A 24,032-nucleotide genomic window follows, 5' to 3' on the forward strand; every position below is an offset into this window, starting at 1 on the left:
GAATGTTTGTTCTCTCCAAGGATTATGAGCAGACATCTGCCACAAAAGATACTGCAAGACTGAAAAGCACTGAGGCTAATGAAACACTTAAAAACTTCAGCTTTCACAGATGACTTTAGTAATGCTCCTTTAAGAATCAATGTGATTTTTCCTTACAAAAATATCTTCCATTTAGTAAGCTAGCTCTCTTGTTCTCTTCCTTCTGTACTGCCAAAATGGCTGCCCATCATTTCTGAGCAGTGTGCATTTCAACAGAGATGACGTCAGGAATGTCTATTTCTCTGAGAACTTTGCTGTGTGTTTCTTTCACTGCTCCTCATGCTTTCAATAAAGAAAAATATTTAAGGTTAAGCCAAAGAATTTAGTGGTTCCAATATTCTATATATTCCCTTTTGGAATTTTCACACTGGGAGCAAGGGGACACACAGATTCATTTTATTTTGACAGGGATCCTCTAAATTCCCCTTACAAATAGAGGGGATATTTGAAGAATAGCTTCAATGTATTTTGAGCAGCAGTGTATACAGTTTCATATTTAAAAAAAAAAAAAAAGACTATCCCCATCACAAAAACTTCTGGTAGCAGGAATTCTCATGCAGATTCAAATGATGCATTCTCAAATGACACTCATTTCTCATTGCTGTTTGCTATTGAAGTTTCCTCAATTTATCTTAAAACTATCTATTTCTGCAACACAGTCAATACTGAATGTGTGATACCGGTTATTTCACTGACAAAGTGTCATAAAATTACACTATCAATAACTTCACTATAGGACCAAGGTAGGCTGTAATGACATTCTAATTAAAAAAATAATGTATATTTCCTTTTGTTTAAATCTTTCCCTCTCATCCACCAAGTCAGCCCCAATGTATCTTAAAAAGGGGAAAAAAAAAAAAAAAAAAAAAAAAGTGGTCCTCAAACTGTATCAGATGAGAGCATCTGTCATCTGCTTCCTTCTAAAAAAGTAGTCAGAGAAAACATTTTAGGCCATCTGGTCCTCTCTACCTGCCAGGGGCAGGATTGTCTCCTACAGCACACTAGGTCAGCCAGTCTAGCTTCAAATTTCACAAGTGACTGGGCTTCTACCACCTTCTCTGGGATACTGTTCCCCCGAAGGAGTCTTTCCTGATATTGAGTCCAAGTTCTCCCTCTCAATTTCACCTCTCAGCACCTGTAACAGCCACTCTATCACAATAACCATTCTAAACCTGCCCTCAAGACAACCTTCCAGACCCCTAGTGATTTTTTGCCCTGTGCGCTCCTTCCAATGTGGCAGTCCAGTCTTCCTGGTAATGAGATGTCCAGCACCAGATGCTATACTGCAGGTGCATAAAGAGGGCCTATTTGTGCTCTGCTTTATAACTTGTATTTCTGTACAGGCCATTTCAGGTTTCTCTCTCACTTTGAATATCTGTGCTTTAGATTGTTCTTCTCTCCCCTACAACCCCAACCAAGATGTATTAGCTTGCATTTTACCAACTTAATTACATTTTCCACATACGTTTCCAATCTCGCTAGGTCCCTGTGTTATTTTTGTTTCCAGGGGCATTCACAACTCCTCCTAGTTAGATATCTGCAAAGATTAGCATACCTCTCACATTTCAATCTTCCTTCTTTTTCCAGATCACTTAGAAGTGGACTCAGTTCTGTACCAAGACTGTCCCAACCAATAAACTGATTACTTTATTTATTGCTTTCAGCCAGCTTCAGTCATTATGATGTATATTCTGTTTAAACATGACTTGAAAAACTTAATCCTAAAGTACAAGATAACGGTCTGGTCTACACTGGGGGTGTGGAGGGGGGAGGAAATCAATCTAAGATATGCAACTTCAGCTACGTGAATAGCGTAGCTGAAGTCGAAGTATCTTAGATCGATTTACCTTGAGTCCTCACGGCACGGGATCGACAGCCGCGGCTCCCCCGTCGACTCCGCTACCGCCACTCGCTCCGGTGGAGTTCCGGAGTCGACGGGGAGCACGTTCGGGGATTGATATATTGTGTCTCGTTAAGACGCGATATATCGATCCCTGATAAATCGATCGCTACCTGCCAATATGGTGGGTAGTCTGGACGTACCCAACCACCTCTAAATTATTAACAAAGTAGGAATTTAAATACAACAGAAAAAAAAACTTTTCCACTGTGATTTTTCATGACAAATATCAGTTTTCCAAGTAGGCTAGTGTGATTGGATAACATTACATCGGATGTTCTTGTGGGTCCTGCATGCATCCTCTTACTTAGGGATAAGAAGCAGATCCTGACCAGATGTAAAAATTATAAAGCTTTCAAAGGCTTAGAGCTCAGGAAATAAGAGTCCGTATTTTACTGGGCTCAAAAATAACTGGAATTCAGAAGCATTATTTAGACATTTTCACTAGCAAAAATATACGTGAGGCTGTTCCTTTTGCTTTGATTAGAACAGCTACCCAGAAGATCGCATTTCAGCATGAGAAATCTAAGCTGACTCTGGTTAACCAATTTCAGAGCAGGGATGATGTAATTACGTGGAGAATAGAAGTCTCAATTCCCTTCTTCAAAATTAGCAGTATGAGGACAATGAACCCCAGGGCTCTGTTTGCATCTATGCAAAAGTACAAAGAAGAGGTGATTGAAAAATGAGACAGAACTCAATTTACCAAACAATGGGGGGAAAAAAACCACAGGTTCACATCAAAGGGTAGCTTGTTTAGAACCAGTGTCATCACTGCTAGGTTATCAGGAAGCCCATGACAGAATTGCTTTAGCTCCCTATGGAAACTAGGCCAAAACCTGGGGTGCTCCCACAGGCAGACATCCATTCCACCTCTACCCACAAAAAACCCAAGAGCTTGCACCAAGGTCTTTAATGGGATATTTTATACATGGTCAACTATTAGAATTTGTATTGTAGGGCTTCTTTCACCATTATGCTGAGGGGTAGAACAGCAAGTCTACCACTAGTTACCACATTTCTTTAACAGCTATTTAAGGGCATGTCTATACTGCAATTAAAAACCCATGGCTGTCCCATGCCAGCTGACTCGGGCAGGCTCGTGGGGCTTGGGCTAAGAGGCTGTTTAATTGCAGTGTAGATATCCAGGTTCTAGGACCCTGCAAAGTGGGATGGTCCCAGACCACGGGCTTCAGCCCAAGCCCGTACATCTACATCATAAACAGGCCTGCAGCCCAAGCCAGCAGGCATGGGCCAGCTGCAGGTATCTAATTGCAGTGTAGATATACCCATAGAGGCTAAACAAAGGCCCATGCACAGAATTCCCATCGGCTTCAGGGGGGAGCACTATACACTGCAGCTTCGTGGTCAGCCCCATATTAGTAATAGCATCAGTAGACTCATTTATGCAAAGGGGGACATTATTAACCAACCACTTCCTTAAAGGAAGCCAGATGCCTTTCTGAAACATGAAGAAAAATCCAACCCTCACAAGAAGCCAAAATTGATCAGTAAACTGCCAAGAAACCGCTTTGGATAGCAATTAGATGATTGGGTGTTCCAATATTCTGGGTATAGAAAACTAAATGAATGCAATAGTATCAAAAATATTTGAAACCACCCCATTGTGTTGGACCAGAAATTAAATATGCCTTTTAGACACTTTCACTTTTTACCCAGTAAACATTATTGCTTTGGAAGCAGTGACCAATCACTAGTCTAAAATCCTTGTTTGGGAACCAACTCAAGACTGCATTAACCTGGGCTGCGAAAGGGAGTGGGCAAAGCTGGACAGGGTTGAAAAATTTCTACAGAGAAATCTGGTCCTTGTTCAGACCACTTTCTCCTAGAAGCTGCAAAAACACCTGTGAGTGGATTGGCAGCAGGGGGGTAGACTTTTTAAAAAGTCAATGGCATCAGTTTTCCTGTAAGGCCCATAGGTGAGAAACAGCTTATTTGATTCGCCTCAAATTATGCCAAATTCTCCTGCTTTGGTCACAGGCCACACGCATGATCTGAAATGCACAATTTTTCTTCTGGTATGCTAACAGAGACCAAAGTCAGCCTTATATTGCTGTAACAAGATTTCCAATAACTCTGGAGAGTCTAATGTGTGTCTTTCTATAGTATCTGGAGAAAAATTACAAGTGCGAAATGGGAGTGACTTAACATCCCTTTGGGTCTGATGACTTATCTCCCTTTCTCATCCCTTATTCAATGTTTCTCCCTAGCAAGTGAACTTGAATACTTCCCTTCAAACACAGAAAGGCTTACACTTTCCAGTACACTACTTTCCTGGTTTAAAATCCCCAAAATACTTGAAGGTTTAAAAGCAGCATTCTTTCCTCTAAATCAGGGATCGACAACCTTTGGCACGCGGCCTGCCTGGGTAAGCACCCTGGTGGGCCGGGCCAGTTTGTTTACCTGCTGCGTCCGCAGGTTTGCCGCTCCAGGCGGATGAGGGCGGTGGGAAGCGGCGGCCAGCACATCCCTCGCCCCGCGCCACTTCCCGCAGCCCCCATTGGCCTGGGGCAGTGAACCACGGCCAGTGGGAGACATGATCGGCCAAACCTGCGGACACGGCAGGTAAACAAACTGGCCCGGCCCACCAGGGTGCTTACCCTGGCGAGCCGGGGGCCAAAGGTTGCCGATCCCTGCTCTTAATCAACTACAGCATTTAGAATCAGTGTGACTTGCAATAGACTCTTCCGTGACAAAACTAGAAACCATATGCTACTGCTGCTAAAGCAGACAAGGTTGAGGGCAGAGGAAGTGAGGCCATCAGGAGGAGAGTAAAGCAGGTCAGACAGCCAGTCCTACTGTCAAATAGGAAAGGGGCTAATCAGATAGTTTGAGAGAGTGGCCAGCACCCACACTGCTCCATTAAAAGCTGAGGTTGTTAGGAAGGAAGTTAATCACAATAATATGACAGGATGCATTCATCACACCACTATCTCTCTAAGTCAGATAGGATCTCAAGTCAGAGGCCAAAGGCAAAAATATTACATCCACCCAGTACGGCATAACAAGACACCACCTCCTCTTCTGTAAAAGTGTTAGGTTAAAAAATCGCCCCATGCAAACAGTTTATCTGCACCAACAGTTAGTAATAGGGTAGATGCACAATCATGTGCGTTTATTTCTGCAGGAAACAGATTTATTTTTCAGAGATAGGAAATTAAATACAATAATTTAAGTTCATATAACACCGATTGAAAATTCACAGCATCCAAGTAATTAGAGTTAATATTAGGCACAGAAGTTAAATAGAGCAATAGGTCATCCAATCCATCTCAATTTTAATTGCACAAGCCAGGTTATGGGACCATTACACTGTATCTGTATCAAAGACATTAAAGTTAACATTCAAAATACTGTTAATTTTAAATGCCCAAAAGTCAAAAGTTTCATAGTACTGTTGTATTAACCTACTTTTTACTTAAGGGATTGAATGTGTAACAACTGCCTCAAGGCTTTTGAAATTATACTTGAGAGGGTGCCCTGCAAGAAAACTTGGAAGTACTTGACATAGTTATTGTGTCTTGTACTTGAGCACAATGGTCATGCCTGCCAATCAATCAATAAATAAACAAACTAAGTAGAACAAGAGCTAATTTGCCCATGCCAGCATAAAAACAGGCTAGAAACTTATTTAAGAGTTCCATATAATACTATTTCACAAATGAGGTCACTTTAAGGCAGGATGGCCAACAGGAAGCTGAAAAATGCTGAATTCAAAGATATAGATAAAATTTACACTTTGTATGTGGTGAAAAATATTACATCTTGTGACCTTTCATAATGTTTAAGTAAAATCCAAAGCAGCCTTTCAAAAAAGGATCCAGACATATCAGGACATTACAGATTAGGAAACTTGATTTAGCAATTAGAAACTATTAGGGTTGACTAGACAACCTACTCTCTAATTAAAAGTCACTGAAAGAAATATTGATATATGGAATTATCAACATTATAAATAGATTTTTAGATAAAAACTGCAGAACAAGAAACTAATTATGTGGGGGGAGGGAGGTGTCTAAACAAGATGTATTAATTACCCTTAATTCAAATCTAACAGTCTTTTGTGGAATGCTTTAACCAACTCTGGGAACTGGGTCAGAACAGTCATTCCCAGATTCAGCTATAAAAGCACTAAAAGTTGTAGCCTAGACTCAGGTTTCAACATGGTTACGGGGATGAAGTAAGGTCTCAGCTGCATTACAACTTGTTGGCCATGTTGTAATGAGGTTAAGGAACAATTGTGTTGTAATCAGTTCAGCTTTATAGTTTTACAGTTAGACAGGGTCTCCGATGCAGATATTCTTCCATGATTCTCTGAGGATCTTATTCTACTCTAAAGCTCTACATCACAGTAAAGTTGCTTATTCCCTTTATAGCCTATGAGCATATCAGCAAAAACAGGATATTTGATTATGCCAGAAGGCTCTCTGCATTCAAAAAACTATGTGCAATAATATTTAAATTGCAGCATTCATCACTGAAGCAGTTTGAACTTGTTACTAACCATCACTAGCTACAAAACCGTAATGATTAGTTATGGGCAGCAAGATGATGGAATCCAACAGAAAGTAATAGAAAATAGATAAAACTTGATTTATAGCAGAATTGTTAGTTTCCACACTACACATGAATATTGACAATGGAGCACATCTCTAGCACACAAAATTAGCCCCAAATGCAAAGAATGGCCTTCACAAACCTGACAGATTGCTCAAAATCTTATTATAGACTCAGACTCTAAGGTCAGAAGGGACCATTATGATCATCTAGTCTGACCTCCCACATGATGCAGGCCACAAAAGCTGACCCACCCACTCCTGGAAGAATTCTCTCCCTTGACTCAGCTGTTGAAGTCCCCAAATCATGATTTAAAGACTTCAAATCACTGAGAATCCTCCAGCAAGCGACCCCTGCCCCATGCTGCGGAGGAAGGCGAAAAACCTCCAGGGCCTCTGCCAATCTACCCTGGAGGAAAATTCCTTCCTGACCCCAAATATGGCGCTCAGCTGAACCCTGAGCATGAGGGCAAGATTCTCTAGCCAGACCCTCTGGAAAAAAGTTCTCTGTAGTAACTTTTATTACTCAAGTGCGCGGGATTTCAGGGCCTTGTCCACACCAGGGTTTGCTCGAATTCCAGCCATCAATGGCCAACTGGTGTAAATTCCACCAGTGCAAATACTAGCTGTACCTATCTATACTAGGGGCTTGCACCAGCGCAACTACATCCATGGTCGATAACAGAGCAAATCCATAAGATCGCAAAAGCTCAGCAGGGTCTCATTTCCTCTCCAGAGAGGGATTTTTTAATACAACTAAAGCATTATAGACCACTTCTATGCATCTTGAACTATGCATACTACCACCACCATCCTTGCCTTTTTGTTTTGTAGTTGTTTTTACAGCACTTCACACTGCAGCCTTAGTTTAAGCTAATTAAACCAACATTACCAACATGGAACACAAGACACCTATTGATACTAGTCATGAAAAGCACTAAACAGATTGCTTGACAAAAGGTCAAATAAACACATCTCCCAGGTAAACTGCTTTAGCTGCCTCTTTCTCACCTACACAGGTTTACCTCAAGCCCTGCTGTCAAACTTAAATATGCAGGAGAATGAAAGGGACTAAAATGTTGCAGCATTCCTGAGTCAATCTTTTAGCTGGAAGTACTTCAAACATCTACTCCATCACATGACTAAAGTCTTCCTCTTAATGTCCTTTCACAAAGGCTTTTTTCTATTGAATGACATAAGAACTAAGTTGAAAATATTCATTCTTGAAGTAACTTAAACACATCATATATAGTAATCACACACACTCATCCTCTGACAGCCAGATCAAATAAGGCAGTTATTCTCAATCTTTTCAGGGTGGCAACCCCTTATCTGAAGTAAAAAAAAAATTCACAAGCCCCTTACCATTTACAGTACTATAAAAACAGAGTAAAAAAGTATCAACATCAATGCATTGCTAAGCCTATATAATTTGTGTCTGTTATAAGAACAGACAGAATACTTGATCTTAAAAAGGTAACAGGGCGTGGGGTGAAAAGGAGGGAGATTTTCTTCACTTTAGGCTATGTCTACGGTAGCACTTATGCTGGCAACATTTTTGTCACTTAGGGGTGTTAAAAAAACAAAATAAAAAAAATACACATACCCCTGAGTGACATATGTTTTGCTGGCATAAGCGCTCGCATGCACAGCGCTACGGCGGCAGGAAACTCTCTCCTGCTGACATAAAACCAGCTCAATGAGTGGCGGTAGCTATTATGTCAACAGGAGAGCGCTCTCCCATCAGCATAATGTGGCTACATGAGCACTCTGACAGCAGCCCAGCTGTATTGGTACAGTTGTGCCACTGTAAGCTTGTAAGTGTAGACATGGCCACAGACTAACGAAGCATTCATGCTTGTGAACCCCCCCCCCATTGCCTTTCATGAGCCAACCTGGGGGTTGTGATCAGTTTAACCACTGAAATAAGATTAGAAATCAGATGCATACTACTGCTAATTTCAATACTGGAAACAGCAGAAAGTTATGACATTAAAAATCGAGGAAGTTGGATGTAACAGGAATGTCCCCATTCTACTTCTTATGAAATGGGACATAGCAAAGTCACTATAGAACAGAATGTGTAACAACAATTTGTAAATATTTAAATTGTAGACACTTTTGAAATCCTTATGAGATTGCTTTTGAATCATACATATACGAGAAATATAAAATGCTTTCTGCCAGGGGATTAACTTGGTAGTGACTTGTTTAACTTACAGAAAAGAGGACTTGTCTTTGGGGCACCCGTTTCTAGTTGGACAAAACTTGTTTGATGCTATGCGTCGAAGATTAATGGAACAAGCATGCCCAGAAAGCTTTTGAGGGGCAGGATATATAGATCCACCAATGGTTAAGCAGTACTTTATAAATTGTTTGTCCTCAGCTATTAATATGATAACGACGCCAAAAGTGTCTCTCTTAGCTCTTCCACACAAATGGTTTACGGATGACCTAAGACACAAGAAGCAAGAGAGAAGACTGCAAAGCACCATGGCACAAGTCTCATTCCAAAGCTCACAGACTTCACCACATTTTTATTCTTATGCCATAAAGTCTGACAGTGGATTTACTCTGATTGGCAGATAGCCTGATGGATCAGGGTCGTCTCCTGAACCTCTAGAAAATTAAAGCCTTTCACTTTGTGATGACTGATTAAATGTTTTGTAGGTAAATACTTTAGCTTTTTGGTGGGGGGGGGGGAGAAAGCAGAGGGAGTATAGAATAGGAGGGCAATATGGAGGGGACATGACGATTCCCTGTGTCACCCAATGAAGTTCTGGAAGTGTAAGAAGAACTTGTAATTCATGAATCAGAATGCCTTAGACAAGCCTCCTCACAATCTGGGTTGAGATTTAGGTACTGTATAGAAACCCAACTTGTATTAGATGACCTTGTTACATTAGTGCACTGTCTGCCCTCCAGTTTTAGGCAGAGTTTGAGAATTTTGCCCTATGAAACCCTAGATGTCCTGTTTTTGAGATATTGTCCAGAGCTGATCAGCTGTGGCACTAAAACACTTGTCTTCCTAGTTTACAAGGAAGTAGTGGCAAGGCATTTTCAATGAATGGCCCTCACCCTCGGAGTTCATCCTCCAGCCCTTTGGTCAGAAATAGCCAAAACTTGTTGACCTTCATGGCACAACACAAAGCCTATTATCTTGAGCTCAGGGAAGGGCTAAGAAATAACTGGTGGATCAGGTCACTAGAGAAGGTGGGGGGTGTTCTTTGTAGACTGTCTCTTGGGTTAACTGGTTACGTAGATCAGGGTTGTTTAGGATGGGCTTCGGTTTCAATTTTGTATGGATTGTGTTTTTGAATTATGTTCAAGTACCATAGAACTAGGGAGTGATAAAAAAAGACTGGTAAAAATGCATGTTATGCATGAACAGTTCAAACAGGGGAAAGATGCGTCGGAAAAGATGCCATCTAGCAGAATGTTCCTGTAGCGGGGTGGTTATCCGCTCCTGCCCTGAGGGGTTTAAAACAGCCCTGGAGGAGGGCTGTGGAAGGGCAAGATGCCTGGGCTGATTTGGAGGGCCAGCTGGCCCTATAAAGGCTTGAGCCAGGAACTCACTCTCTCTCTTCTCTCCCCCCCCTTCAGAGAGAGAAGGGCCTGGCTGCAGGAAGCTTAACCAGGTATCTGGAGTGGAGCAGGGCTGGGGAAAGGCCAAGGGAGCCGGGGAACTCCGGCCTAGGAAAGCCCCAGGCTGCAGGCCTGGTAAGGCCTATTAGGTATGGTGTTGCAGGGGGCAGCCCACAGGTAGGCAGAAGCAGCAGGTCCAAATCCCTTTGCCTATGATGAGTGGCTGATACTGCAGTCTCCCTCAGTGAACAGAGGCTAGATGGAGACTGGGCAGTAGCCAAGACTGAGGTGAAGTGGGGATAGTGGGTGGGGGTTCCCCTGGGAGGGGGAGACACGGAACTGTAGGGTACTGCCAGGGGGCAGCACCCAGAGAAAGGAGCACTGGAGTCCTGGGAAGGACATGGGGCCAGTGGCAAGGCGCATCACCGGCCTGCAGGGGGCGCTCCAGGACACTGGAAGAGCTAATTCCCGGAAGAGACCAGCAGGAGGCACCGCCGGGTGAGTCTGCGCCAGGTTACAGTTCCTTACAGAGGAGTGATACTGACTGGATTCAACAATAGAACTACCTTCTACAGCCAATAATGTATTTGTCACTTGATATGATGAACTTTTTTTTTAAAAAAAGCAGCAATACAGTAAATTTATACCATATGGCATAACTTACAGCTAAGCCCCTTCATTTTCAGTTTAAACTCATTTTTACCAAAAATTTCCCAGGTTTTACAAAAAGTATTATTCATTTTTTTCCAATTTTCACCCTACTTTTGTATATTCAAATATTAAAAAAAACTTGTTTTATTAGGAAAATATAATACAGTGCCTGAGATCCGCATTACAGTAATACACTAGTCTGTGCATATATGCAAAGCTGCCTGTTGAAGGAAGGTTATGATTAGACTAGAAGATACACACAACAAACAGGCAGCACGCACGCAAGCTCTGAAGTGCCTGCACAGCTGAAAGTATGGATGAATCTCATGTCCACCACATCCACATTTCAAGCTGTTAGCAGATAACGGTTTAAAGATCTGACACACTAAAACGTGAAGAAAACAATCTGTATTGGAATACGTTTCAGAACACAAGGAATTATTCAAAAGTTTTAAAAACAAAAAAAGGAGAAAAGGACGAAGTTGAGTGTATGCGCTGCAAATGGTATGGCCCAATTATTAAATGTAAATATTTATAGAAGTATTAGACTAAGTCTACGACAGTAAACTGTTTATTCAAATGAAAATTTGTGTTTGGGGATTAGAGATGCATTGTTTTCTTAAACTCAGAGGTGGCATTGTGTATAAAGTTCCGTTTCAGTTTCTGCAGCAAACCACATTGATGAACGGAATTCAAAGAATTAATCTCCTGAACACTTTTCCAGTCTTTCTATCCACCAAAATAAACAGATATTTACCCCCCAAAATAAATAGTTTTGCGCATGCATTTTCACCCGTTTTTGTTGTGGTAATACACACTGAAATTCCCAGGAAAAATTAAATAAAACAAACTGAAAACGATGGGCCCTACTTACAGCACTGGTAAGAGTTAAACTGAGTAGGCAAAAATCATACAATTTCCATACCCTCCCACACTTTGCTGCTCACCATAACAGGAAAATCCCACAGAATTATACATTAGCTAAATTGCATGTCTGTTCCTGCACAGTAGCATTTTCCTGGAGGCACTGGTAACAAACCAATAGAAAGGAAGGAGTACTGTCTAGAGTAGAGGTCTGAGCAAGAATTCCTGGGTTCTATTCCCTACTCTCTCCCAGTCTCCCATATGCTCGGAGATTGACCTGCTGCCGACAATAGATGTCAACAATGTTTTCTATAATGTTGCTGAAGACCAGTATCTACCACCAGTTAAAGCCATTTTCAGCATTGGTTCAAAGAGACCCATTAACAGCAGTCAGCAACAGGACAATTACCTAGTGCAGACAAGGTCTTGTGTGATCTTGGTCAAGTCACTACTCTCTTCTTACGTTTCCTTATGTCTAAAATTGGTCTAACACAGGGGTCAGCAACCTTTCAGAAGTGGTGTGTCGAGTCTTCATTTATTCACTTTAATTTAAGGTTTCGCACGCCAGTAATACAGTTAAACGTTTTTTAGAAGATCTCTTTCTATAAGTCTATAATATATAACAACTATTGCTGTCTGTAAAGTAAATAAGGTTTTTAAAATGTTTAAGAAACTTCATTTAAAATTAAATTAAAATGCAGAGCCCCCTGGACTGGTGGCCAAGACCCGGGCAGTGTGAGTGCCACTGAAAATCAGCTCACATGCCGCCTTCGGCACATGCCATAGGTTGCCAACCCCTGGTGTAACACTTTGCTACCTAACAGGCAGGGTTGTGAAACAAGTATTATTTGTAAAGTAAAGTAATCTGACACCCTTGTATGAAAGGTGCTACAGAAATGCAAATATGGTTATATAATTCACCAGGTTACACTGATGACCCAAGAGCCGCCATGAAAGGGATTAGTGAGCAAGACTAGACAACTTAGATCCTATTTTTCCTTCCACTTCTGGGCTGCTCTCAATAAGGGTAAAACCAAATCAACAGCAAAAAAGAAAAGTAGAAACCCAGAGGAACAAAAAAAGCCTGTAGTAACAGGATGTGTAGCTGAAATAAGGCTAGTCCAAAAATTGGAGAATCTCTCTCTCTTTAAAAGGGGCGGGGAAGAAGTCAAATGCAGTTAGAATCCTGAGATATGGTGTCACCCACATGTTGAACGATGTAGCGATTTAGAAGTGTCATAATATTGAAGATTCTGTTAAAAGGCTGAGACAGGGGAAAATGACTAGACCTTGCCTATGTGAGCTTTCCCAACCTACATAATTCTGCAGAGAAGTGCAAAACTAGGCCACTTATTTGAATAGATGCTGGGAAGATTTATATGGAGTCTTCTCACCTTCAAAGTATTCCTGAATTTTAAAAAGAGGATTACAGAGTGGGTTTGGACTTTACGTAAAGCAATACATTTCTTCTAAACTACTCTGCATCAGCATTGAGTGGCTTGCTCCAGTTATTAAACACTCCAAAGGTCTCTTACAATTTAACAAAGTGACCTACCTTGCTTCAAATCAAGACATTTTTATATTAATTTTTGAAAGAAAAATGCTATCTCAAACTATTTAAAATTCACGTGCTATTTGTCTAGCTTTTTGAAATGTTAATGAAATGACTAAAGCATGCATTTTATCCTAGCAATTGATTGTTGTTTTTGCTGTATATTACCAAATACATAGAGAGCAAACATCTTCGTAAAATCCTTTAATTCAGAGACCTTACTAAGCTAGGATTTTTTTTTTTTAATGAGTTATATGCAGACATTTTCAAAAGCACAAATGGCCGTTAATTGGCCTAACAGCCACTGAAAGACAATAATAGTTAGGTGCATAACCACAATTCATGCTTTTGAAAAGTCTCTCCCACTCTGCGTGAACATTGCTACTTCTTTTGATTTGTACAGCTTTTCTGTATTACTTAGGCCTCTTATGTATAGGCATAAATGCTGACACCTCTGCAAATTCCTTTCAAAGTGGCATTTCAGTGTTAGCTGCATTCCAGCATCATGGCACATAAAAAAACCCCATGTACACAGTATCAAAAAGGTTACTAATCCCATTCAAAGTCCCTTCTCTACAGATTTTGCAACTCCTACTTAGAGAATTTTTTCACTGGACACAAAGGAACAAACCCTCAAGGAAGAAGACCTATCACCACATATAGCCAATCAAAATCTTTTCTATGCACACAAAGGACCAAGAACTTCAGTGCCTCAACACAGTACACACAGGTGAAAACAAGTTAAGCAATACACATGTTGCTCTCAGGATTCCCATGGCTGTCTCCCCTTAGGAAACCAGAAATCTTAGTGTAACATTTCCCACACAAATGAGAGAAGCTCACTAGTATATGTACTAAAATTGCAAACTTCAAACAACTGATGATGAAATACAGACATCAGCTAATCCACCTTCCACCCCAATAAATGCAAGGTTATTCCTCACACTTTATTCTTTAGCTCATTTTAAATTACTCAAGAAATGGGACTGCCACTGTTTCACTTGGGAGTCTATTACGATTTGACAGATTTCGCTATTCAGCAATTTCCCCCAATAGACAATCCTTAATTTTCATTTGCTTCCTTTTATCTCAGTATTCTTCATTATACCCCATGCACAAGCCTCCAATAGGGTTAATAAAAACAGAGAACATGGCAATTTATTTGTAGCCTCAAAATATTAATCTGTTCAAAGAACTATACTGAAAAAACACAAGTCAGCAATCTCCAATAAGTAAATACTGGATTGCAGACAAATATTCTTGCAGCACATTAAAATGTTAACGTCAGAAAAGTGACCCTATGTAAAAATAGCATCTCCTTACTCAGAGGATATGCTTCCTGCACATGTCCAGAGCTCTGACTTTGGTGACAATAAAACATTATACTTCACTCCTGCAAGCACTGCAGAGACCAGTTAGGCCACATCTACACTATGGACCTTACTGCAGCACAGCTGTGCCACTGTAAGATCTCATGTAGCCATTCTATGCCGGCGGGGGAGAAAGCTCTCCTGCCAGCATAATTAAAACATCCCCAATGAGCAGCATTAGCTATGTTGACAGAAGATGCTCTCCAGGCAACATAGCACTGTCCACACCGGCACTTTTGTTGGTGAAAGTTATGTTGGTCAGGGAGATGTTTTTTTCACACCCCCGACTGACCGAAGTTTTGCCGACAAAAGCCATAGCATAGCCATAGCCTTAGTCATGAAAGGAGCCAAATTCTATTTTGACTGAGGCATCGAGCTACTATCACAACGGTTGGCGAACCTAGTCTGACCACCAGCTGCCAGGTACTAGCCCTTTTGCTTGTGAAAAGGAGCCGCTCTCACCTGGAGAAGGGGCACACACAAGGCCACTTCCAGAGAGTCACGTTCAGAGCAGACCCACACGAAGGATCAGTGCCCGATTCTGAAGCCCTCTCTCCTCAACAGCAAACTGAGCTGCCAAGTCCCCCCGCCCCTGACTGCACAGAGAGCTATTCCCGGCTAGCAGCGCCGCTGGGGGCTTCCGGGGGGCGGGGGGAGGGAGAGCCCCGCGCCACCGCCCATCCCAGCAGGGGCAGCCAGGGGGAGGCCCTGGAGCCATTCAGTCCTGGATGAGCTTGCAGGTCTACCGCCCCTAACCGGGAGCGGGGGAGGGCAACCAGCCCCGGGTAGCTCGTTCGACCGACCGACCGGCCGCAGTCCGAGCGCTGTGCGAGGCCAGGGAGCTGGCGCGGTGGCGCCCCCCCTTCAGGACGGCACGGCGCGGCGCCCCTCCCCCTCCCGTAGGGACAGGGTCCGGCACGAGCCCCCCGCCTCGCCGGCCCCTCCTCACCGAGCAGTAGCAGCTTCACCTCCTTGGACGCCTTCTCGCCGTCCTCCCGTAGGTTGCGGTCGATCATCTTGCTCCGCTCCACCGCCGCCTTGTCCTCGGCGCTCAGCGTGCAGCCCATGGCGGAGCCGGGCCGCGCCGCACCGCACCGCGCGGGGCTCTAGGGGTCGGCGGGGCTCCGGGACGCGCTACTTGCTCTCCTCAGCCCGGCTACCCAAGAGCGGCTGTATGTGAGGCGGAGCCGGATATCCGCTCCGGGGCCTCCTGCCCGCTAGCCGAGTCTGGGAGCGCGGCGCACCCTGGGAAATGTAGTTCTGCACACACACCCATCAGGCTCAGCCCATGGGCTTAGAGCGTTGCATGCTGGGATCTATCCGGAGACGCCCCCGCCGCATTGCATATTGGAACTTGTAGTCTTATGTGCTGAAGGGCACCAGCGCATGGCAGAGCTTAAGAGTCGGGGAGGAGCAGAGCCGCCGCGCCTGGAGGCTCTGCTCCTCTTCGGCTCTGTTTAAGAGCCGGGCTGCCCGAGAGCTACCGGCTTCGGACAGCCCCCATGCCTCGAGACCCTGCGCCCCCAGCCGGGCACTTCCCCGCCCGGGCTCCGGTGGCACAGGGTCCAGAGGCACGGGGGCTGCCCGAAGCCGGTAGCGCACACGGAGCCGAAGAGGAGCAGAGCCTCCAGCCGCGGCGGCTCTGCTTACACTGTGTAAGTTACACAGAACCGAAGAGTAGGGTTACCATCCGTCCGTATTTCCCCAGACATGTCCGGCTTTTGCGTCTCTAAATAGCCGTCCGGGAGGAATTGGTAACAAGGTTAAAATGTCCGGGGTTTTTTTCTCCCTCGCCTCCCTCCCTTCCATGCAGAGTGTGGCTGCTGATTGGGCGGCTAGGCCAATTGACCCACTCCCATTGGCCTCCAGCAGCTAGAGCCCTCCCCTGCTCCCCCTCCCTCTCTCTGTAGTCCTGTGTAACACACAAACAGACCCACGTGGACCCAGAATGGTAAGAGGAGTTGGGGGGGGGCAGTCAGGGAGCGGGGGAGTGTTGGATGGGTCCCCAGCCTCCACCTGCCATCCCCCCTCTGCACATCCCCCCCTCCCTGTCTGCCTCTCCCTTGTCTGCCTGTACTGCCAGAGCTAGCAGCAACTGCTGTCTGCTGCCCCCGGGTCCTAGTGCCCCCATCCACTAATGGGAAGACAGGCTGCCCTTACCCTGCCCTTCCACCCTAGCCCTGAGCCTCTCCAACACCCCAAACCCCCCAGCCCTCATCCCCACACACCCTAATCCTCTGCTCCATCCCTGAGCCCCCTCCTGCATCATGAACCCCTCATCCCCAGACCCACAGCCCTCACCCCTGCATCCCCTCCTATCCCCAAACTCCCTCCCAATCCCCCTCCCCCTCCCCCTTCCCACACACCCCCTCCTGCCCTCAAACTTCCTCCCAAAGCCTGCACCCCCTCCCTTTGCACCGCCTCTCACCCCCAAACTCCATCCCAGAGCCTGCACCCCTCACTCCCTCCTGCACACCCACCCCCTGCCCCAGCCCGGAGCCTGCACCCAGCACCCAAACTCTATCCCAGAACCTGCACCCCTCCTGCACCCTAATCCCCAGCCCAGAACCTGCACCCCAGACCTCCAACCCCCCTCCCAGAGCCTTAGGCAGGTGGGGTGGGGGGTTCTGGGCACCACCAAAATTTCTACAACCCTGCCACCCATGCGAGTGGATAAGGGGGCAGATAGGGTCCTGGGGGCGGGCAGTTAGGGTAGGGGGTTCTCAGCAGGGGGCAGTCAGGGGACAAGAAGCAGGGGGGGTTGGGGTTCTGAGGGGAGCAGTCAGGGGGTGGGAAGTGGGAGGGAGTGGATGGGGCGGGGCTAGGGTGGGCCCCCCCCAGTGTCCTCCACCCCCCCCAGTGTCCTCCACCCCCAGTGTCCTCTTTTTTGTTTGTGGAAATATGGTAACATATGTATGGTAACAGTGTAAGTTACACAGAGCCACCGCGGCTGGAGGCTCTGCTCCTCTTCGGCTCTGTTTAAGAGCCGGGCTGCCCGAGCGCTACCGGCCTCCGGACCCTGCGCCGCCGGAGCCCAGGAGGGGAAGTGCCTGGCTGTGGGCGCAGGGTCTGGAGGCACAGGGGCTGCCCGAAGCCCGAGCGCTACTGGCTTCACGGTTTGCCGGGCAGCCTCCAGACCCTGCGCCCCCGGCTGGGCGCTTCCCCTCCCAGGCTCCAGCTGCGCTGGGGAAGCACTGGCTGGGGGTGCAGGGTCTGGGGGCTGCCCGGCAAACCCTGAAGCCGGTAGCACTGGGGCAGCCCTTTCCCCCTGGCTGGGAGTGGGAGGGAGGAGGGGGCGGAGTTAGGGTGGAGAAGGGGCGGAGTTGGGTGGGGCTAGGGGGTGGGGAAATGGGCGGGGCCAGGGCCCGTGGAGGGTCCTCTTTTTTTATTTAGGAGATATGGTAACCCTATATTTTTTCTAAAAGCTCTGATCTAGGAATTATTTGGGGGCAGTTCTCCGGCCTGTGTTATACAGGAGGTCAGATGAGACAATCACAGTGATCCCTTCTGGCCTTGGAATCTATGAAGTCTGCAGCTACACAGCTAGCAAGGGATATGCATTAGGCGCCAACATGAGCTATGGACTGAACACAAAGTAGGGCTCTGAGCTACAAAACATCATCTGCTGCTTGCTCTTTGTCTGCCCAGCTCATTGTGCTCCTCACTTGTTTCCCTTTGGAGTGTGTGACAAGGGTATACAAACCCCACACTGGTAAGGAAGGGGGTAAGCAGGTGCTCAGGGCCCAGATGGCCCAGGATTAGTGCAAGCCAACTTAGTAGGCAGTGGAGGTTAAGTGATCTATGCCCTGAGCTTGTCGGATGGAATACACCAGGGGCTCTGCTGCCTGTGACTCTGTAGAGACTTTCCCAGACCAAGGAGAGACTCAGGAGGTCAGAGACTTCACCTTTGATTTCAGTTATTTGATGAAAAAAACAACAAGGATCTACAACCTATCCTGGAGGACAATCCCTGTCTCTCACAGACCTTTGGAGACAGGCCAGTCCTCGCTTACAGACAGCCCCCCAACCTGAAGCAAATACTCACCAGCAACTACACACCACACCACGAAACACTAACACAGGAACCAATCCCTGCAACAAACCCTGTTACCAACTCTGTCCGCATATCTATTCAAAGGACACCATCATAGGACCTAACCACATCAGCCACACCATCAGGGGCTCGTTCACCTGCACATCTACCAATGCGATATATATCCCATCTTGTGTCCCTCTGCCATATATATTGGTCAAACTGGACAGTCTCTACACAAAAGAACAAATGGACACAAATCAGACATCAAGAATTGTAACATTCAAAAACCAGTAGGAGAGCACTTCAATCTCCCTGGACACTCAATGACAGACTTAAAAGTGGCCATTCTTCAACAACAAAACTTCAAAAACAGACTTCAATGAGAAACTGCAGAACTGGAATTAATTTGCAAACTTGACACCATCAAATTAGGCCTGACTAAAAACTGGGAGTGGCTGGGTCACTACAAAAAGTAATTTTCCCTCTGTTGATACTCACACCTTCTTGTCAACTGTTGGGAATGGGCCACATCCACCCTGATTGAATTGGCCATGTTAGCACTGACCCCCCACTTGGTAAGGCAACTCCCATCTTTTCATGTGCTGTATATTTATACCTCCCTACTGTATTTTTAACTCCATGCATCTGATGAAGTGGGATATAGCCCACGAAAGCTTATGCCCAAATAAATTTGTTAGTCTCCAAGGTGCCACAAGGACTCCTTGTTGTTTTTGCTGATTCCGACTAACACAGCTACCCCTCTGAAACCAGATATTTGATGGTTATTGTTGTATCATTGGGAAATGGGACTGGTGAGGAAGCGACCCAGGGAGGCAGCAGAGTAGCACTTTGGGCACAGGACTTAGCTGCCGCCCTGGATTGGAACCTGGTGAAGAGGGCTGGCATGGCCTGGGTTCCCCTGCCAACCCCAAGGTCGGGGGAATGAAGCGGATATAAACCCTCCCCATGAACAGGGAAGAATCTGAGCAAAGGAAGACCCTGAAGGCCCATCTCCTAACCTACGGTGCTACTCCATTGCAGGATTCTATGTGCCCTGAAAAGGGTGAACAGAAAGGAGTGACCAAGCTGGATCGGGCGGCACAAGATGGGCAGACTACTGCAGGGCCAGAGCAGCTGTCCTGGGGCTGCCACGAGGGGGCTTTTTCGCCTTTGTGCTGGGCCCAGCCTCCCAACAGCACCAGGGGCTGATGGCACATTGGCTGCTATGCAGGACCCCATTTGTGGCAGTCTAGCTAAGCTCCTATAGGGTACCCCTCACGGCCAGATCCTTACCAACAGTGAAGAGGGAGCAGGCTGTAAATGCATCTGGAGGACTCAGGGGTGGCAGTGGAGACCATGTGCCCAGAGAAGGTACAATTGTCTTCTCCCACTTTTAAACTTGTAGAGGGTTCAGGTAACATGCTGCAGATGTTACATCTTGGAGGGACTCTTATATTTTTGGTATGAATTTGATGCCCAGCCTGAAAGCTCTTGGCAATGGGCTCCTCAATGCCCTGGCAGTTTCAAGACATGCTACTCTCCCACAGTGCCCCCTGCTCACATGTCTCAGACCTACCCAGGGCCGGCTCTAGGCACCAGCGTTCCAAGCATGTGCTTGGGGCGGCCCTTTTCAAGGAGCGGCATTCCAGCCCTTTGCGGGCGGCTCTTTTCAAGGGGCAGCACTCCATCCTTTTTTTTTTGCTTGGGGCAGCAAAAAACCTGGAGCCGGCCCTGGTCCTAACCCAAAGGACACCCTCCAAAGGTGTATTCAGTCTCTATTAAGTCCTTGGTGGCTGTGCCGAGGTTGCCACCCACTGGTGCCAAGCCTAGTGCCAACTTTTGTGATGAAGACGCCTGTCTGTGGGGAGCCAGCCTGAGATTCACCAAACTCACCTCTCCTGGGGAAAAGAACCACCCTGCGATAGCAGCACCTCTGAGTCACTGCCAATGGGTGCATTCCAGTCAGTGACCTTGAGGCGAACGGCTCTTTGTTACCCACCCCCAAGTCACGTGCTCACCCAAGCAAGGAGCCCAATGCCCCTTGCCAATAGCTAGCACTGATGGAGTATGCCCGCCAAACTAGGATGGCAAGAACATCTAACTCTTCCCCAGCCCTGATGTATAAACCCGCCCAACTCCGCATTAGGGGACAGAACGCAGCCCCTGTCTCTTCCCCAGACAGGGGGACTCTTGCAGCTGCTCCCAGAACAGCCACCAAACACAGGAAATATTGTGGCTGCCACTGGCCTTCCCCAATCTGTTCACCAAATAAAAAGTCACCAAAAAGGGCATTCTACTGCCCTCTTGTGCCTGTTACTCTCCATAACACCCAGCACCGTTGGAAGAAAACCCCAAGCCGGTCTCTGGATTCCATCAGAGGCAAGGGGGGGGGGGGTGTGCCGTTCAGGGGTGCACCAACAATGGGCCTGGTGCATCGCTGGTGTAACTGGATGGGAGCTGGGAGTGCGCAGCCCCTCTGATAACCAGGCATTTGTGTAGAGGCTTAACCATAGACCCACCGGTTTGGCCGTGGCCAGTAAAATCCCAGCCCAGGAGGGGCCTATTGGCTGGGGATGCGTGTGCCAGGTGGAGTGCTGTGGGAGGCCTTCAGTTCAAGTAGCCAGGGAGAGAGCGGAAGGAGAGAGCTGGAGGCTGCAGGAGAGTTGGGGAGGGTGGGAGAGGGAAGGAACTTAACCTGTGTTTGCACCTTGTCAGTACCGGAAGGGGGTTAGGCAGCATATGGAGCAACAACCATGTGTGAAGGACTGGGGGGAAGGGGTGTTTAGTTTTAACCTTTGACCTGAGGCTGGCCCACCCTGTGTTTCAGCAAAGTGGAGGTAAGTGGCTCAGGGGTCAGCCCTGACATCCCTTTTGCTCCTGCAGGCTCAGTAATGAAGTGGTTAACTCCCATTTCCTCCCTGATTCAGAAAGCTGCCAGCAGCCCTGTAGTGGGAGGTGGGTTTCAAATGCATTTTACACCCAAGGGGGCAATGCCAGCCCTGGCTTACACCCTCCCGAGCCTCACTGAACTCAGTCGGACACAGCCCGGGGGTGCTGCAGGGCTTGCGGGACTGGCCATGGGCTTGTATCCAGTAGGTTCCAGTCTGTGGGCTAGTGAAATGCATTGGGGGGCTCAGGGACCCTCCCTGTGGCACTCGGCAGTCTCAGACCTGGCTGGACTCCCCCTCACTCCATGGCAGGGAGGTGCTGAGGGCCAGGAGTGGTGGGGGTCTTGCTCTTGCTGCTCCTGCTCTAGGAATGAGCAAAACTCCAGTCCCCAAGGCAGGAATATCACATGGCGAGATGGGGATGGAGAGTGAGCTGTGGCCACGCAGGGCTCAGGCAGGCTGTCAGAGCAGCTAGGAAAGCCAGGGACCAAATGACTGTGCAGTTGGAGCTCCCCCTATATTACAGGAGCCAACCCTTCCTTCGTGTCTGAGCCAGGATCCCCAGGGGAGGAGGAAAGGGCAGAGGATCTAAACTCCTCAGCCATCCCAAGAGAAGCTGCTCCATCCAGATTCGAGAGAGGCCAGCATCTCTCCCTTGCACCTGCAGAGCCTGGTGCTGGCGTGGCTCCCATGTCCCCTCTCCGTTACCCATAGAGCAGCTTATCGCACCGATTGCAAGACACAAGCTGCTCTGCCCTGCCCAGGTGTGGGGGAAGTGCTCTTCAAAGCAGAGCTATTTCTGGAGGCTCCAGGCTCCAAGGGATGAGCGCGTGAGCCAGCGCGCACAGGGAGGCTCTGAAGAGTGTGAAAGGTTAGAGCTGCTGGATCCTGCAGGAGAACGAGAGGGAGGTGGGGAGGATGGACTGTGCAGGAGGTGCTGGGAGTATGTGCATGAGATCACGTGCGTATGTGTACAGTGCCTGGGCTGGTGCATCCAGAGCCATGCTCCATTCAGGAAGGACTCACTCGTATGTGGGGTGGCTCGGCCTGCAGGCCCTAGAGAGACTCCCCAGGAGGGATCCCAAGAGCAGGGTTGCCAGGACATTTGATCTATCACAAGGCGGTTGGGGTTCAGCTTTCTGGCTGCAAACACCGTGCTCGCTGAGTGCATTCCCAGCCAGGGGGCCTGATCCCAGAGGGGAGGAACTGAGCCAGGTGCCTCAGAGCCTGACCATGCACCACACTGCCTTGAGGCTCAGAACCTGACCATGTACCAGGGCCAGAGGCACCTTCTACCAGAGAGACCCAGCAAGGCTAGCCTGGGGAGGAGAACAAAAGGCTCCAGGGGTGTATGTGGAACACATGGGACTCAGGCCCCCCAGATGGAGCTGCCCCCACCCCCGTGTGAGGCCCCCTTAGCAAAAATGTGCAAAGATTGGTTTTTGAAAAGGCCACTTGCCCAGGCTGCAGCCAACAACAGGAGATGAAAGCTGCATCCCTCAGACGTCTTCCTCCTCTGGGATCCCCAGCTGGGCATGGAGGGCTTCTGCTGGCAGTGCGTCTGCTGGTGCAACACAGTCACAACTCAAGCCCTGCAGCTCCCTAGAGTTATTATTCATCATACAGTGAAACAAGGAGGCCTTGAGCGAGGCAACAGCCCCATCGTGCTGGGTGCTGCACATACAGCCCCTACCTCAAACAGCATGGACGGGGGGGAAGGGCGCAGAAGAGTGAGCCAGTAGCAGAGCCATGGCTAGAACACAGCTGTCCTGCATCCCCAGGCCTGGGCTGCCTCTCACAGTGTCTCTGTCTGTCTGCACTATCCGCTGTCACAATCATTCACACCAGCCCAATGCCTGTTTCCTGGGGATCTCAAAGCACTTCTCACTCATTAGCACCCATGTCACTCCTGGGTGCTAGACCAACTGGCTGAATCGCTCACCACTCTGGGGAGGAGTGTAAATGAGTCATAAAGTTCTTAGGGTGATGGCACTCCAGGCCAGAGGGGACCCCACATCACTGTCCAACCGCCTGTATCACAGCCCAATGCCCAAAATGAGACCCAGCTATTACAGCCGAGGCCCCTGTAGTGGCACTGCCCATTGTTACAAAGACACAGAGAGGGCCATGACTCACCCAGAGAGACTCAGGCAGCGTTCCCCTGCTCTAACCACTAGACACTACTGCCTTCCCTCATGATTATCCTGTTTGTGGCTATTGGACACTGGCTACCAAGCGTGCAGATGCCAGTTGCCAAACTCCCCTTCCGAAGGCAGGACCTAGCTCCTAGGTGCCCTGTGAGTCACAGCCCCCAGATTCCCTGGGCAACGAGTGCTTGGGGAGGGAGCCTCAGAAACTAGCACGCTGAGTGGGGAGCTGCCTAAGCCAGCTGACATGCAGAGGGGAGGGGCAGGGCTTAAGCCCAGATTCACACTTCCAATTCATCTGGGCCTTGGGTGCTTGACGGAGGAGCCCCTCTCTGCTCCAGATCCCCAGCTGGAGCTCTCTCCGGGAGTTAAACATGCCAGCAAGTCAAGCCTTTCTTAGGAATAAGCAGAGACCCCACCCCG

At 47.5% G+C, this 24,032-nt stretch overlaps 1 protein-coding gene across 1 annotated transcript in view; it reads right to left on the reverse strand.

Moving 5' to 3' along the window:
- Nucleotides 1-15,732, reverse strand: part of GNAI3 (G protein subunit alpha i3) — a 35,629-nt gene extending 19,897 nt beyond the window's left edge. Inside the window, exon 1 of the mRNA XM_034767785.1 lies at nt 15,488-15,732. Within this exon, the coding sequence (XP_034623676.1) occupies nt 15,488-15,605 (118 nt within the window). The 5' untranslated portion in view covers nt 15,606-15,732. The remainder of the gene's footprint in view (nt 1-15,487) is intronic.
- Between the last annotated feature and the right edge of the window lie 8,300 nt (nt 15,733-24,032).

Source organism: Trachemys scripta, chromosome 4 (genome assembly GCF_013100865.1).
Source record: "Trachemys scripta elegans isolate TJP31775 chromosome 4, CAS_Tse_1.0, whole genome shotgun sequence".
NCBI classification, from domain to species: Eukaryota; Metazoa; Chordata; order Testudines; family Emydidae; genus Trachemys; species Trachemys scripta.